The sequence below is a fragment of the Alexandromys fortis genome, unplaced genomic scaffold, assembly GCF_014885135.2.
Source record: "Alexandromys fortis isolate MF-2015 unplaced genomic scaffold, M_Fortis_MF-2015_v1.1 scaffold_242, whole genome shotgun sequence".
In the NCBI taxonomy this organism is placed as follows: Eukaryota; Metazoa; Chordata; class Mammalia; order Rodentia; family Cricetidae; genus Alexandromys; species Alexandromys fortis.
In genome coordinates this window covers 1,723,978-1,741,882 of record NW_026068123.1, presented here as the reverse complement: position 1 = coordinate 1,741,882, position 17,905 = coordinate 1,723,978, and the positions used below count along the sequence as shown (strand labels likewise).

Genomic DNA, 17,905 nt, shown 5'->3' with positions numbered 1-17,905 from the left:
ACAGCACAGCTTGACTTGGCTGCACACACCAGCGTCCAATGTGAGTTTTGCTTTGCTGTTTGTTTTTGTTTTTGTTTATATTTTTGTTTTGTTTTGTTTTTGGTTCTTCAAGATAGGGTTTCTCTGTGTAGCCCTGGTTATCCTAGAACTTGCTCTGTAGACCAGGCTGGCCTTGAATTCAGAGATCACCTGCCTCTGCTCCTGAGTGCTGGGATTAAAGGCATATGCCACCACCCAGCTATGAATTCTTTTTTAATAAGTTTTTTTTCCAAATGTATCTTGAGAGTTGTTTGCATGTATGTATGTATGTGCACTATGTGTATGGCTGGTACCCAAGTTAGAAAACTCCAAGTATTGGATTCCCCTTGAACTGGAGTTACAGAGGGTTACAAACCACCACGTGGGTGCTGGGAACAAAACACTGGTCCTCTGCAAGAGCAGTAAGTGCTCTTAACTGCTGAGCCATCTTTCTAGCACCCCCACAACATGAACTGTTAGTGGGTTTTGGTCTAAAAGTGCAATAATAATAGTATTATTTATTATTGTGTGTTGTGGGAATTGGTTATGACTGAACATGTGGAGGTAGAGGGCAACATTCAGAAACAGAGTTTGAACTCGGCCTGTCGAGACTTGGGAGCAGGCACCTTCAGTTGCTGAGCCATCTCAATGGTCCTCTATATTACTATTGTGTGTGTGTACACTCTCACGCACACACGCCTGTGTGCAGGGACATGTGCCATGGTATACAGAAGGTAAGCAAACAAATTTGGGAAGCTGATTCTCTTCCAACTGTGGGTTCAAGGGATTAAATTAAGATCAAGTTCACACAGCAATTTTTACCCATAAGTTTTACCCACTGAGCCATCTCACTACCCTTTTTTAAAGTTATTACTACTACTGTTTATATGTGTGGGTATGGGGTCCATGGCACCCATGCAGAGATCAGAGAACGATTTTGGGGAGTTGGTTCTCTCCTTCCACCATGTGGCTCCCAAGGATTGAGCTCAGGAGGTCAGGTTTGGCACCAAGCACCTTTACCATTGAGCCACCTTACTGGTCTTCTTTTTTTGATCATCCCAGGTGCCAGGATTATAGATGCACCTTTATTCCCCGTAACTCAATTTGTGTGGTGTGTGTGCTCGCGCACCATCGCACATGTGCACAAAAGAGCACACACACCACATGTGTCCAGTGCCTGTGGAGGCCAAAAAGGTGTACCTTGAAACTAGAATTACTGATGGTTGGGTTGGAGAGATGGTTCAGTGGTTAAGAGCATTGCCTGCTCTTCCAAAAGTCCTGAGTTCAATTCCCAGCAACCACATGGTTGTGGCTCACAACCATCTATAATGAGATCTTGTGCCCTCTTCTGACCTGCAGGTATACACACACTATATACATAATAAATAAATCTTAAAAAAAATTATTGACACCCTGGCGTGGATCCTCCGGGAGAACAGCAAGTACTGCGGAGTCATCATTCCAGCACCACAGCTCGGTACTTTAAGCAGCACTGGGAAGCTAGCACTCGTCGCCTGGGTTATGCAGATATAAAAGATGAGCAGAACAGACTAATTTAGCTCCCACGGGTTTATAAATCTAACTGGAGAGTCATGTATGACAAAGTACATCTAGATTCCTACTATTTGAGGGGAGAGGCAAGAGGCCTGGTTCAAGGTCATTCCTGGCTATACTGTAAGATTAAAGCCAACCTTGAAAAACGAACAACAAAAGGCAAAATGAATTCCATATAACTAGAAAAAGTACCAATAGACACACGACAGGGTTTGGAACCCAGTCCATAACCAGACACTCCATTTCGCCATCAACATCCAAAGAAATAAACCAGGCACCTCCATCTAAGACCAACATGTTCTCAATCTTGATAGCCCAGGATGGTCTTGAACTTTCTACTCTCTTCTCAGTTTCTGTAGTGGTAGAATTATATACCTGTGGTGATTTGGTCAAGATTAAGTGTTGGAAACATTAGCTACTAAAACAAAATTTTGGAGCATCCTTGTTTGTGCCCAATAACAAACATGCAGATGGCAGGATGCAGCTGGAATGGCACTCTCTCTCCTTCCATTGTGGCCATCAAAAATCCCATCTATGAATAATCATTCAATAAACACTAGAGACTTAAATATTTTTTATTGTGTGTGCATGTATAGGCACGCACATGGGAGGTCAGAGGACAACTTCCAGGAGCTGGTTCTCTCCTCCACTACTGTGGGTTCCAGGGACCAAATTCAGGTTCCAAGTCTTGGATGACAAGTGCTTTTGTGCACTGAGCCTCCCGCAGGCCCTGAACTAAACAATCTTACCAAAAGCAATGTTCAGGATGATGGGTTTATCTGGCTTACAATTAGAGACTATAGTCTGTCACCAAGGGGGAATCTAGGCATGAATTCAAGCAGCTATTCACTTCACACTGACGAGCAAGAGCAGAGAAGTGAATGAATCCTTGCTTGCTTGCTTGCTCTTCTGTCTTATACAGTTCAGAGCTCCAAACCAGGGACTGGTAGCACCCTTAAAGGGCTGGGACTCCCTATAGGAATTAACAATCAAGACAATGCCCTACACCAATCTGATTTACACAGTTCCTTACTGAGACTCTCTTTCCAAGTGATTCCAGGTGGACAAGTTTACAATTAAGTTAACTGGCACATCACAAAGGTTAAATGAGGTAGGGATGGGATGGCAGAGTAGAAGAGGGAGTATGGAGAAAGACATTAAAAGTCTTCTAAAAGCATTATATAGATGCCTACCTTCCTAAAATATATACTTACATAAAAAGAGTTTAAATAGAATTACCCTGTAACCAGGCAACAATGTCCCTACTGGATATACCACAGTCTAACAAAAAACTCAGTGCCAAGAATGGATTACCTCTTCGGGTGGTGCTGCACAGACCTCCAAACATTAGACTATTGCCATTGCTCTTGGTTACCCTTCAGAACTGGAGAATAAGACCCTACTGCTGAAGACACCACATACTTGAGTCACAGAACATGAAGAAAGCAAACTTCTCTTAACCTGGAAACTTCATCCCTACTGACTGGTTTTTATATTGCTGCTAGGCTTGCTACTGGGGAAAAGGAGGAATCGCCAATTTTTTTTAATATGTAATTTATTTTTATATTATGTTCATTAGTATTTTGCCTGTATGTATGTCTGTGTGAGGATATCATGTCAAACGCCCTGGATCTGGAATTACAGATAGGTGTAACCTGCCGTGTGGGTGCCGGGAATTGAACCCGGGTGATCTGGAAGAAGAGCTAGTGCGTTTAACCACTGAGTCATCTCTCCAGTCCCGGAATGACCGATCTTATCCAGCTGTGAAATCTGCAAAGCTACAATAATGACCACCCTGGCATGATATGCCCACTGATGCAGCCACTAGTGGAACAAATGTATGGAAGTAACCAAACACTTTCTGGTTGGATTTAAGACCATCTGCACAAGATGGAACCCATACCCATTATCAGAGGCAAGAACCTGTGGTTAATAGGCCACAGACCCTAGGAGGAAACCTACCACTATCACTGTACTAAATAGACATAAATGAATAAACCCATGACTTATCACCATACCCACAGTTAGTGCGTCTCTGAATCTTCATCAGAGACACTTCTTGCAGTAGACGCAATCAACACAGAGATCTTCAACTGGTCATGTTGCAGAGACTAAGAAGCTGTGGAGTGCTTAGCCCTTGGTGAGGCATCTATATGACACCCTTTCCCTCAAGGTTCAGGAATCGAGAGAGAGTAGAAAGGCCACAATGACTATAATGAAAGTGTTTTCCAGACACACCAGGGCACTTGCACAAATGAACTCACAGTGGTTGTGTAACATGAGCAAGACCTCTGCAAGCTCAAGCCAGACAAAATCCCAGCACATAGCGGAAAGGTGGCGTGACGTCTAACACCCAGCAGAGGATGAATGGCAGCTTACAGTAGGAATCAGCTGTGGGTATAAAAGTGTGACCTCTTGTAGGCTGTCCACAATTCAGTGGATGGAGTATTCGGGCTACACAAATCGGACAAGATGAGAGATGAAGAGGAGGAAGAAGCAGAAACAGAAAAGCTGGGTGGGAAGGGAGATGGGAACTGACCTGGAGAAGCTGGGGAGGAGCGAATAAGATCAATAGACACCATATTCATATTGGACTCTCAAGGGAAAGAAATGAAAACAGCAGCACGGGCACGTTGTATGACAGGCCAGATTTCATGTTGCCACTGAGGAATTCCCAAACAGTATTTACTATAAGGTGTTAGCTGGAATCTATGGCTTGATTTTGACAAAAGATGTTGAATTGGGGGCTGGAGAGATGGCTCAGAGGTTAAGAGCATTGCCTGCTCTTCCAAAGGTCCTGAGTTCAATTCCCAGCAACCACATGGTGGCTCACAACCATCTGTAATGGTGTCTGGTGCCCTCTTCTGGCCTGCAGGGATACACACGGACAGAATATTGTATACGTAATAAATAAATAAATATTAAAAAAAAGATGTTGAATTGGTGTAAATACTTGAGGCTTTTATTTATGATACATCCTGTAACACAGAACTAAATATATTAATTGCTTCCAAATTTACATGGTAGTATGTTATTCATAATCAATCAGTCTGAAAAAGATGAGACAATAAAATATTGAGAGAAACCATATTTACTTAACTTTTATTATAGTATATTGTTGAAATTATTCAATTTCTTAGTTATTTCTGTTCATCTGTTATTGTACCGAATTTATAAATTAATCACAGAGAATGATACACACAGAGTTCTATACCCTTTATAGTTTGAGGTCGCTACAGACATTCTTAGAAAGTATCACTCATGGGACCTGGGGAAAGGCTCGGTGAGCAAAACACTTGCTGTGTAAGCATGAGGACACTGAGTGTGAACCCTGGCACCCATGTGAAACCCAATAGGTTGGCACACGTCTGCAACCCCAGTGCTGGGGGGTATAGGACAGAAACTTGTTAGCCAGATAGTCTAGCTGAAATGATGAGCTACAGTTTTAATGAGAAGCCCTATCTCAAGAAGGCAGAAGATAAAAATGTTGACCTCTGAGTTCCATGTATGCATCTAAACACATAAAAATACACATGTATATATTCACAAAATACACAAATAGTTAAATGATTTTAAAACACATTTATTAAAAAAGAAAGTCTCTCCTATAGATAAGGAACCATTATATTGTTCATTTTCCTCAGTAACCCACAGATGATGGAGGGAGGCACCCATTGAGAAAAGAACTCACGAGACTACTATATACACTGGGTTTTGGTTACATTATGGAAAACATGGGAAAATGAGCAAAGAGAAATATATGTGCTGCTTACTGGGGGCCCCAGTTGAGACCAAAGATGCTATTATAAAGCGGGAAATGTACTCACAGGATGTAGTAATGTGAGTAAAGCATAGACACAGATGTGGACTCCCAGCACTTAGGAGGTAGAAACAAAAAGTCCACGAGTCATCCTCAGCGACACAGGGAGTTCAAGGCCAGCCCGAGTTGTGTCTCAAAACAAAACTGAGTATGATAGTATAGCTAACAAAGGGGAATATGCTTAACAATTGCTCCACAGTTTACACGTAAGAACAGGATAGCTGGCTGACACAGCATTTAATGCGAAGGCCAACAATGCACTCGACAGTTTGAGCAGGGGTGCTAGCTCCTGCACTGAGCCTTATTAAGCAGCAGGATCATACTGAGCTGCACGACATCATAATGCAGCAGTATTCTCCTTACAGCACACAAACCCTCGTTGCTATGCACACATCAAACCCCAGCTGCTCCTTGGAAAGCCTTGGAGTCTGAGAGACCTCCACCTGAGTACTGGGAGCCATTGTTTCCACAGCTATAATTTACAAGAGAGCCCAGATTTGATTCAACACCAGCTGGAGCCTTAATATCCACAACCTGGACAGCTGGGTATGGAAATCAAAGACTCAGCATTTGTGATAACCTGTTCTTAGACAGCCTGGCAGGTATGTCATTTGTTGTCTTAATGTATGACCCAAAGCTGAGAAAGTCAGTTTCTTCTATCAGAAGAGTAAGGCAACAAAAGGTTATTTGGGACAGATAATCCACAAGGCAGGAGAAATACTGATAAAACCTCTACAGTGAAGAAGTATCGAGGGCACTAACAGGATTAGCTGTTAGTTTCAATTTATCAATAAAATTTTAAAATAAAGGATGTATTCCCACCAGAACTAACACAGCATGGCCAGCAAGGTGGATCAGTAGAAAAAGGTGCCCACTGTCAATCCTCACAGGCCCACAGGGTGAAGGAGAGAACCAACTCTCACAAGCTGCCCCCTGATCTCAACACCCCTCCAATAACTGTAATTAAAAATAAGAGGAAAGGAGGAGTGAGTAAAAGATGTTGCACTTTATGTGTGTGTAACTAACAGTGTGCCAGGGCCAGTGTGTGTGTGTAACTAACAGTGTGCCAGGGCCAGTGAAATGGTTCAGTGAAAAGCTGAGTTCTAACCCTGTAACCCAGAGACTTTTAACAGTCAATTTCCAAAAATGCTGTGGCACTTCTATATGAGCACAAGCACCCCTACACACACACACACACACACACACACACACACACAAGCACCCCTACACAAACATACACACACACACACACACACACACACAAATAAAATAAATGCAAAAGCCAAGCGTGCCAAATGAAATCCTGAAAGGTACTACCAATGTCATACCCAACCTAGGAAAGTGTATGCAGTTAAGATGTTGTCTGAATGGACTACCTATGTGTGACGACAAAGTTGCTGCGGCGCCTCAAAGGCGTCCGTGAAGGTATACTGTGTTCACACTGGAAGAGTGAGGCACACTAGCGCTAACAAGCTCTTGAAATAGACAGAGGGGCTGGTGGGATGGTTCAGTGAGTACAGGGCTTGCCACGCCATCCCTAGAACCCACATCAAGGGGAAGGACAGGGAGAGAACCAACCTTACACAGCTCTCCTCTGACCTCCATCCACACACCCATGTCACAAACAAAAATAAATTAAATAAAAAGAAATAGTCACGAAAAGGAAAACATTAGCCAATATATAAGTAAAATATGTTTACAAGTTGTTGATTGGATAAAATTAGAGCAATATTCAATATTGTATATGGGGGCTTTGATTATAGAACCATAACTGAGGCTGTAGTAATCCACTGCAAGGTACTATCTATGTATCTATCTGACCTATGGAAATAAATTGTATAAATTTTGAATTTTAAATTAGATCACAATATAGAAACTGTTTTATTACTTTACTTACACATGATAAAATTTATCATATATTCACTTTATATTGTTCACATTAAAACACAGACATAGGATTATATAAATCTCAGTAGTCATGAGGCAGGAACAAGAGAAAACATGGATTACATAGTGAGCTCAGGGCCATCTAGGGCTACACAGCAGGAATCTATCTCAACAACCGTAAATGAAAATGTAAAGACTGATGTAGTCACATAATCTACTAAATTACATTGTTATTATAAGCTCTTGAATGGGACTCACTTTGAAATCATTAACTCAAGGTGGACATACCTGTACTTACAATACTCAGGAGCCTGAGGCAGGAGGAAGGAGGATAAGGCTGGCCTACAAAACACAGCAAGATCAAATAAGAAAAATTAAAAAAAAAAAAAAAAGCTAAAACTTAATGTTTAAAAACCCCTTTATTTTACTCAGTTGAGTTCCTAGCCAGCAAAAATGCTGCTTGGGAAAGGAGACAGGAGGGAACTGGAGGGAAGGGGCAGAGAAAGAATGATTCACCAGAACAAGACTGCAAAGCAAACGTTAAATGACACCAGAAACAACAGAGATTCAACACAGACTCTCACTATGGAATGCCTCCAACTTGTGACTTCCTGCCTCAGTTTCCCCGGTCCTAGTAGTGCAGATCTATAACACTCCATGGTTTTGTTTGTTTGCCTCAGGTCCCCAAGCACTGAATTACAGGCCACCAGGGCAAACACAGCTTCTCAGAGTACAGCCAAGTGCTCTTATTCACTTGAAATGGCCAAGGGACTTCCCTTGTCAAAACAAATGTCTTGTACTTAAACTAAAATTCTGTTTCTTCTTTTCCCAGAATAAGTTTTAAATGAAGTTTAAGACAGATTGATTCAGAAACTGCTATATAGGTAAAAGACCTGGGAAAAGGGGAAAAATTAATGTATGTCAAAATAAAATGTACATGTCTCCTGACCTGAGTGACAATACACCTCCATAAAAACAGGAAAGGGGGCATAAGAAGGCTGGCAAACTGGCTAAAGGCACTTGCAGCATATGCCTGTCTTTCTGAACTGAGTCACCAGAACCCACATAAGAGGAAAGAATCAACTCCACAAAGTTGTCCTCTGACAACAACCATGTCACCATCACTGAGGTATTAGCATGCACACATACTAATAAAACAATACGTTTCTAAAATTAAAAGAAAAAGGGCAGGGACAAGTATTTACTGCACTTAACTAATGATGTTAAAAAAAACTAAGTGGGGTGAGAGCTGGGGCACAAGACATTCCTCTTGTTAAACTATAAGGAAAAACATCTGTAAAGCCAAGTGTTGGGGTGTGGCTTGGTGCAGCGTGCTTGCCTAGCAAACCCAAGTTCCTGGCTCCAACTGCCAGCACTGCCAACAAGCCAGGTGCTGTGATGGTCAGTGTCTGTAGCAAGCACCAAAGTTAGGACCACAAGAAATGGATGCCTCCCTAATAAAATACAATCCAAGTATGGAGCATCTACAAATTATCTTCCACACATCTTTTGAAATCTTGGAGTTGGCAATGGAAAGCTGTAGTACCCGAACTTACCGGAAGCAAGATGTGACTACGAACCCAGCGCCTGGGGATGGTGAGTGGTAGGAGTGTAAATTCAAAGCCAACCAAAGCCAATAATAAGCTTAAGACTTAGCCTGAACTCCATGCCTCAAAGTTTAGAAAAGCAGAATGCTGTGTCTAGCTGCTCACCATGTACGGCAGCTTGCCTGCTACTGCAGACAGCTTGCTTGGAAATCGTTATGGCTTATAAACAAGTATAATATAGACATCTTTTGGTTTTATTTTTTGACACAAGGTTTTGGTATGTAGCTCAGCGGGACCTCAAACTTGCAGTGACACTCCTTCTTGCCTCTACCTTTCAATTGTTGGGACTGCAGGTGTCTGCCACCAAGTCCAGCACAACATAGAAATCATGAAGAGATCATACACCTCCAAACACCCAGAAGCTTCTTCTTCTCATTGTTGTTTAAACAATGTGGAGAATTTCGAATGTTTATAGATCAGATGTTTATAGATCAGATAGATTTTCAGTTATTTTTTGTGGTGCTGGGAACTGAGCCGAAGGCTACACATGCTAGGCAAGTGTTCTACCACTGAGCTATATTCCCAACCGGTTTTTAACTTTCTTCTTTTCTTTTTTAGAGACAAGATCTTACGTGATTCGGGTTGGCTTAACAACTTACAATATGACTAAGGACGACCGTGAACTCCTAATCCTCCTGCTTCTATGGATTAAGTGTGGAATTACAGGGCTACTACACACAGTTTATGTGTGGTATTAGAGAGTCAACCTAGGGATTTGTACATAATGAGCAAAACTCTACCAGCTGCATACCCAACTGTTCTTTAGCTTTTCTTGATCAAAATCTAGTAATTGTGTTTTGTTTTTCAAGACAGGGTTTCTCTGTAGCCCTAGCTGTTCTGGAACTCACAGAGATCCTCTGCCTCCCAAGAGCTGGGATTAAAGGTGTGTGCCACCACAACCCTGCCACATCCCCCTTTATTTTCAGTTTACGTCTTAGCAAACAAATCATCATACAATATATTTATCTATTAGAAGAACGTGCAAACAAACTTCTGCAAAGAGGTGGATGCACCACAACACGTCTGGATCATCAAACATGCAAGTACATTTAAGATTTTTCTTTAAAAGAGAAATTGGGGGGGGGACGTGTTATAAGAAATAAAACACTAATTTATCAATCTTAACAGTTAATTCTACAACTTTTCATAAAGCTTTTCCACACTTCTTCTGTGAGGTCCACATTTTTAAGCAGTTTGGTGCTGAACAGGCCTAAGAACCAAGAAAAAAATTGTGTAGCATGCACAAGGCCCTGGATCTAATCACCAGAGCAAAGGTGTAAAAGGGATGGAGAAACAAACACAGTTCTAGAACTTTAGATGAACAGAACAGCTCACTATTGTTGCTTGTTGGATTTCTGCTTGTTTTTTGAAACAATGTTTCACTATGTAGCACAGGTCAGACTGGAACTCTCTATATACAACAGGCCAGCCTGGAATTCTTAGAACCCCTCTTGCATCCTTAGATTTAAGGCATGCACAGACACCGGGTTTTCTTAAGTGGACCTGAGGTCTACCAACGTTTACTCACAAGAAGTATATTCTAAATAACTAAAAAGTATGTCTATCTGAAGCTAATGGGCAAAATAAAACACACACACACACACACACACACACACACACACACGAGAGACCAACAATAGGAGTCAAGTTCTCACCCGAGAAATTCGTTTCTAATTTTTTTTCTTTAAAGGAATACGGCCTTTTCCAAAAGGCGTCTTTCACTAAGTGCTCACCAAAGGCGCTGAAATCACAACGTTTATGACGCTGGTCACTCCAACTACTCCAGCGAAAATTCGTTCCCTTCTGAGAAAACAAACAAAAACAAAACAACCAGCTTTTTTTTTTTTTCCATAAAAGTTGCTCTGGCGGCTTTTGAAAAGCGGGAGCTGCGGACACAGCCAGGACGCGCCCTTTGCGGTCTTTCCCACCCCGGGGAACCGACAGCCCGAGAGGCCTCAGACTTGGCCACGTCCGGAGGCGCCGAGGCGGGTAGAGCAGAGCTCAGCACCCTGGCCTAATCTCCCCATCAACCTGCAGGGAGTCCCTGTCCTGCGGAACTCACAAAGGCCACAGCTCTCCAGGGAACAACTCAGGGCAGAGAGCCACCGGAAGAGAGGGTGCGGAATTACGTCACTTCCGTTCGCGCATCGTTTGCTGCAAAGGCTGAGCTCGGATCCTACTTTGTTGTACGATTTCTGGTTTCTTTGCAGTTAGGGCGGAGGTGCTGTAGTGGCTTCACAGCGGGAACTGGAGGCCAGTGGTGGCCTCGTGGACAATATAGAATTAGAACCTAGGCTGTGGACCGGAGCGGAAGTCATCTGTGGCACCCTGGCCCTGTAATGTAAGCGCTTCCACCACAGGCTTTCCTGTGCAGACCCCGCCCAAAGAAAGCTCATCAGAAACTTTCTGCCTGCCTCCCTCGCGTTAAAACCTTTGCTTTCCAGAGCTCATTTGAGTAGGAACAGAAGACAGTGTCGCTTCTGCCATTATCTGCACCTCTCAATGTGTTGAAATTGCTTTTGGTAGGTTGCAACCTACAGATCGACCCTACGTCACCCCATTCCACCAGGTTCGGGAACCCCTGGGAGGAATTTGAGATGCTAGAGGTTTTTGAGTGGGAAACCTACTGGGGTTTTAGCACTCTCCTAACCCTATCTGAATCTTTCCCAGCAACTGTTTTCTTAATTCCCGGTTCTGATAAATGCCCTGGGTGCCTAAGATGAACTCAAACCTTGTCATCTCAGTGAATACCGTCATCCAGAGGATTCTACACTGTGGAATACTGATGCTCCCTTGAGACATGAAGAGCCAGTTTATTTCTCAACCCCACAGTTCAGTAGCTGAGAACTGCAAAGTTAGAAGTCTACTGAGGGACCTTTAGAACTGAATTTTATTGACTTCTATTGGTTTAAGTGAGTCATAAAAAGAAAGATTATTCCACCTTCTGATGAACTTCAAAAGATTTATGGTTGTGATCTCTCACAGGATGTAATGGGCCTTTTGTCAAGAGACCCATTTTGTGTGCCCCCCCCCAGTCCCCACCATGGATTTGTTCAGTCAGGGGCTTGTGTTGCCACAGAAACAATATGCCAATATGATTTCCCCACAAGAAACCACTGCATACTTAAAACTGAAGTAAAAGCTCTTTACTAAATCACACTGCCAAATGGGGCTATCGCCCAAGCAAGAGCTGGCATCAAGTAGACAATTTCACTAATTTATGTACACCTTAGGGTATTTTATACACTGTCATCCTTAAATCTTTTAGGTCCCAGCCCCAGGTTTCATTTCAAACATTTAAACAGAGACCGGAGACTGCAAGTCTGGCCACCTAAGCAGGTGGGAAGACTCACACAGCAAAAATATTGCCAAAATTATTGAAGCATGCCAGTATTGTACTTTTCCTTCTGGCAGAATTATGCTTTTCTCAAGAACAGAACTTATAGCTGTTATCTGTTGTGACCCTGTGCTGCCCCCTGCACCTGCCTGTTAAAGGTATGATTTTTGGAGATGGACTAAGGGCTGACTCAGACAGTCCTGGTGAACAAACATTTACATACAAGCATTGCGAATTTGCATTTATCTAGCAGGCTTGAGTAACATACTTGGGGTATTTCAGGGAGGGGGGGCAGCAGTACTTCCTTAGCTAAATTCACCTTTTGCAAATCTATTACTAATAAATCCTCTATAACATCAATTCTGTTACTTTGACTTTCTTCTATGGCAGTGTAGGTCTCTGCAGCTGTGATGCTCAGGAAGATAAAGTTGGCTGTATGCAAACTCAGTTAGAAAGAAACAATATTAACAGATTTTATTTTAAAACTGAATTTAATGTTTTAGAATAGCAACTAAAAGCAAATGGAGTACATAAATTTCAAGCACTGGGTAAAATTTCAATGAAAACATCATTACAAAGAGAAGGTACATGCAACAAATACAGAAGAAAAACAAGTTGCTTAAATTCCAATTTGTTACTAATTGCATTATACATAATGGTCTAAAAAGAATTGTTAATCTGGATTTTTCAAGTATTCAGAGTTTTAAACTTCAACTAAAGTATGTATAAAAGACATCTACAACTGGGATATAAGTCAGTGGTTAGCATGTGCAAAGCCCTAAGTTTGAATCTTAGCACCCCCCCCCAAATTTTTGTAACTAAGGATACAAAAAGAAAGCTTATATATAGCCATGTAAATACCTACCAGAGTCAATGGAATAAACCTAAATCAGAAAGTTTAAATATTTCAAGACAATTTTGCCCTCCCAAATTATTTATCAGGCCCCCAACTCCACCTCTGGTTGCATTTGGTTTTGTTTTTTCTATTTTAATCAGGCTTTTGTATTTTTAAAACAGTGTTTCACAAAGTAGCCTAGGCTCAAGCTACCCTTAAATCTGTGATCCTCCTGCCTTGGCTTCCAATCCTTAAGATTACAGTGTGTGTCAACACACTCTGCTTGAGACAGATACAGTCCAAAAGAATACTGGATACTTTCAAGGTTAACTCAATGTAAATACAAGAAATCACTGCAGAATGAAGATAGACTCAAAGTAAAATTAGTTATACAACCAGGAAATATTAGGAATACAAGAAAAAATAAATTTTTGTTTCATATGTCAAAATGAAAGCATACCTAAGAAAAATATACTCAAAAAAATTTTAAATAATATTGTAAATATTAGGTGTCCTATAAACATAAAAGATTCCGAACAATTTAAGAAGACAGAATACAGGTACCCAAAAGTATCAATTATTCTAGCTCAGGAGCACTCAACAAATTGGGGATTTAGAAAAGTGAGGAATACACTTCACTGTCGTATGTGACACTGTTCTAATCTACAGCTAAAACCAGGCAGTTAATTGTAAAGTTTGTTTTGGTGGTGCTGAGGACTTGAACACTGCTAAACAGGCACTCTACTGTTCCATATTCCATTTCTTCTTGCACAAGGAGGACTTCTATGCAATGTTACTCAAGGACAGCTATGATAATCTTTATGTGAGTAAATGGCTTAAATTGTAGCTCAGTGGCAGAGTGCTTGCTAGTCCTGGGTTTGTTTGAGTCCCCAGCAATCACACAAAACAAAAATGATCCTTATGTCCAAGTTGGATATATCTAGGAATTTAAGGTTAATATAAAACAACTAATATATCATCACTATTAATAAATGACTGCCTTTATTTTAGAGTCCTTTTTACTCATTCCAGTATTTATTAGGCATTATGAACCAAGGAAATCCTAGGTACTTTACTCTTACCAGCAAATGAGTATGGTCATCAGAGGACATGGGAAAAGCAATTCATGAATCCAAGAGGAATTTTACTTCACAAATAAAGAAATACTATAAAATCATTATGCAAAATTCAGATATTAAAAACACCCTTCTATCTAATAAGCAAATCAGTATAATGGAGAGCATATATCATTATAATTCTACAGAAAAATATGCTTTTACTACTTTCACTAGTGTCCTGGACATCATACTCATTTCTGTAAAAAAAAAAAACAACTAAAATAGAAAAAAATACCATTATTATCTACAGATATGACTACCTATCTGGTAAATCAAAAGAATCTATATGTACTGTTGACCCTCTCAAATTCTGGTTAAATATACACCGCACATGATTGTCCAGGTAGGGTCTTTAGAATTTCATTTGATAGTCGAGGGTAGTAAGTGGAAACCTCACCCAACAAGGCTGCAATCTTATCAGAAGAGGAAAAAAGCCTCATCTCAGGCTTTGTCATGTAAAAGTGATCGCATGCCAGGACGAGTCTGCACCAGAGTCAAGCATGCTGTTATTTTTTTTAATGTGTGTGTATGTGCATGCTGGTGTGTTTACACATGTGCATGTGGCATGTGAAAGCCAAAAGATACTATCAGGTGTCCCCAATCACTTCCCATTTTATTTATTGAAGCAGGGTCTCTTGCTGCACTGAAGCTCATGGATTCAAGTAACCTAGTTACCTAAATCACCTGATGAGTCCATTCCCATCTTGTTTCCCAAGCATTGGAGTTACAGGATCCAAATTCTGGTCCTCACGTTTGCATGGCAAGAGCTTTTCCCTCTGAACCATTGCACTAGCGCCCATGCTCTTCTTGTATGAGGAAATAATTTGCTGTACATTATCTGTCCAGGGCTGGAGATAAAAACTAGCTTTGCATATGCTAGGCAAGGACTTTTTACCACTGAGCTAAATCCACAGCCCTAAAATTTTATCCAGAAGGTGGTGAGCTAATGAGAACATACAGTAATACAGATATACGTCATGCGGACCCCATACCACTCCTTTAGAGTGAATGTGCAGACCTCGGTTTCTGCTGTCCTGTGTGGTGTGTGTGAAAGCCGTGGCATGCATGTACAAGCAGAGGACAAAGCGGCAGCTCACTCTCTCCTTTCACAAGACAGGGTCCTGGGATCGAACTCAGTTCCTGATTTCATTTAAACCAGGTAAAGCTCATTTACCTTCTGAGCCATTTTGCCAGTGCTGGCTATGGTGTTTTATGATACTGAGGCATTGCAGTAAAACACACTTAAAACAGATACAAGTAGCTTAAAAACTGAGGGATAGGTACAGGTTATTCTGGTGAGGACTCCCTTAGGAAGGAGAAACATGTTACTGGAACATGAAGAAAAACCAATCAGTAATGTGTAATGGTAAAAAACGGACATTACATATGTAATGCAGAACTGTTATTCTTGTAATTTGTGTGAAGCTAGAAATTGTGATAAAACTGGAAATTTATGTGACAGCTGTAATTCAAAAGGAACAACCTGATTCCTCTTGAGTACTTTTAGTAAAATGTAAAAGGAGAGACCACTGAAGCTAAGAGGGAGTTGTTAAACTCTCAGCTAACCCACATTACAGTAACTGAGAAATCTGTTAAGAGCCAGCGAGGGATGCGGCTTAGCAGCAGAGCACTTACCTAGCATCCATAAAGCCCTCAGATTATCAATCTCAACCACACTGAGAACAAAGTTACTGCCACTTCAATCAGAAACAGGTCCAAAAGGTAGGATAGAATGTACTTTCTGAATTTTATGACGGAACACAGGAATAATATCTGTAAATAGATTGGCTACTAAGAACGGATGAGGACTAATTCTTGGGATGCTTACTGGAATCAGTGGGGTCAGAGTAGTTGCCTGGATTGTGTCTTTCCACAATCCACACTTGTCCTATATGACCTTGGCTTGTGAATTTTCACATTGAAAAGATACTAACCCACAAAAGGATCCAATCTGTTTCATTATTTCATAGCATTTAGAAATGTTATAATCACTAAGAGTCAAGCATCAGAATGAGGCCATCTTGTATACTGGCCTCATTTATGACCCACAAATGCTCAGATTCAGATATTCATGAAAAGGTTCCAGGGATGTAGCTCAGTGATTGAGTGCTTGCCTAGCATGTGTAATATTCTAGGTCAATCCTCAAAACTGCCCAAAAGAAGAAAAGTTTGAGGGGGCACCTAAATAATCCTATTTCATAAAATTAGGATGGTGTCTAAGGCCAATGTGAGCCATTACAACCCACACAAAGCAGCTAAGACTAACTTGATGATCTTTGGTGTCACTGTCAATATTTAAAGGTGGCAATAGATGGGCTAAATAGTAACACTCACACCCTCACATTGATAGGGCTTCTCTTCAGTGTGAACTCTGCTATGTTTCCTTAGACGTGAGTAAACAGCAAATGCTTTCCCACACTGCTTACATATATAGGGCTTCTCTCCAGTATGGGTTCGCATGTGAATGTTAAGGGATGTGGAATATATAAATGCTTTCCCACATACATTACATACAAAGGGCTTTTCGCCACTGTGAATTTTCAGATGTTTTGTGCGATGGGAGGAAGTTATGAAGGTTTTCCCACAATGAACACATTCAAAAGGCTTCTCTCCTGTGTGAGTTCTCACATGATGAATCAGGCCAGAGGTCCTGGTAAAGGCCTTCCCACACTCCTTACATTCAAAGGGCTTCTCTCCACTATGAATTCGTACATGTGTGGCAAGGCCTGAGTACTGAGTAAAGGCTTTCCCACACTCCTTACATTCATAAGGTTTGATTCCAGTGTGTGTTCTTATATGTTCAGTAAGCTGAGTAGATCTAGAAAAGGTTTTTCCACATTCCTTACACTCGTAAGGCTTTTCCCCAGTGTGAACTCTTATGTGTTCAGTGAGGCCTGACCATCGAAGGAAGGCTTTCCCACATTCCATACATTTGTATGATTTTATTCCAGTGTGAATTCTAACGTGATCATTAAGGTATGACATATTTTTAAAGGCCTTTCCACACTCCTTGCATACAAAGGGCTTTTCTTCATTATGAGTTTTTACATGTGCAGAAAGTCGAGAAAAATTAGCAAAGGACTTCCCACATATCTTACATACTTTGGATTTTTCTTCAGTATGAATTGAGACATATTGAGTTAGGTGTGAGGAAACCGTGAAGGCTTTCCAACATTCCTTGCAGTCACAGAATTTTTCTCCAGTGCACATTCCCATGGGATTATTAAGGCATGCAAAATATTGAAAATCCTTTCCACATTCCTCAAATTTGTAGGGGGTTCTTGCATTGAGAATTGGAAGATGCATAGCAAAGCTTGTGGGATGAATAAAACCATTCCCATATTTATTCCAGTCAAATGGTTCTCCTCCATTCTGAGGCCTCATATCTGCCTGAAAGTATGGCTGATTAAAAAAGACTGTGTCATAGTCTGTGCATTCAAAGGGTTTCTCATTTGTGCTAGTGCTCGGGTATATGATGTTTGGCGTCAGACTGAAGATTTTTCCACACTGATTAAGCTCAGAAATGTTCTGTCCAGTAGAGGTTTCCTTGAGCAAAGAAAGAATGTCTTTCCCATACCAGTTACACTCAGCACTGTATCCTTGGCTCTGCATGCTCACCTCTGGGTTAAGGCATAATTGTTCACCCAGCACTTCTCCACATGGCTTAGAGTCACACAAGTCACCTTCACTGTGGTTTCCTGACTGTTGAGGAAGGGCTGAATCAGGTAC

The 17,905-nt window shown here is 41.2% G+C and overlaps 2 protein-coding genes across 11 annotated transcripts in view; both read right to left on the bottom strand.

Annotated features, from left to right (window-relative positions):
• The window catches only part of LOC126490561 (zinc finger protein 426-like), a 24,682-nt gene extending 13,929 nt beyond the window's left edge, over positions 1 to 10,753 (bottom strand). For 2 of the 5 annotated variants that reach the window (XM_050125580.1, XM_050125585.1), the window contains exons 1-2: positions 10,542 to 10,612; positions 7,568 to 7,621 (exon numbers count right to left, since the gene is read on the bottom strand). The gene's annotated coding sequence lies outside the window, so the exon portion shown is untranslated. Of the gene's footprint in view, positions 1 to 7,567; positions 10,510 to 10,541 lie in introns of those variants that run through there. The other 3 variants (XM_050125584.1, XM_050125581.1, XM_050125582.1) reach the window with 3 other exon arrangements.
• Positions 5,135 to 17,905, bottom strand: part of LOC126490560 (zinc finger protein 561-like) — a 38,070-nt gene continuing 25,299 nt past the window's right edge. For 2 of the 6 annotated variants that reach the window (XM_050125577.1, XM_050125578.1), the window contains one exon: positions 12,696 to 17,905. In XM_050125577.1, the coding sequence (XP_049981534.1) occupies positions 16,493 to 17,905 (1,413 nt within the window). In that variant the 3' untranslated portion in view covers positions 12,696 to 16,492. Of the gene's footprint in view, positions 7,622 to 10,541 lie in introns of those variants that run through there. The other 4 variants (XM_050125575.1, XM_050125573.1, XM_050125574.1 and 1 more) reach the window with 4 other exon arrangements.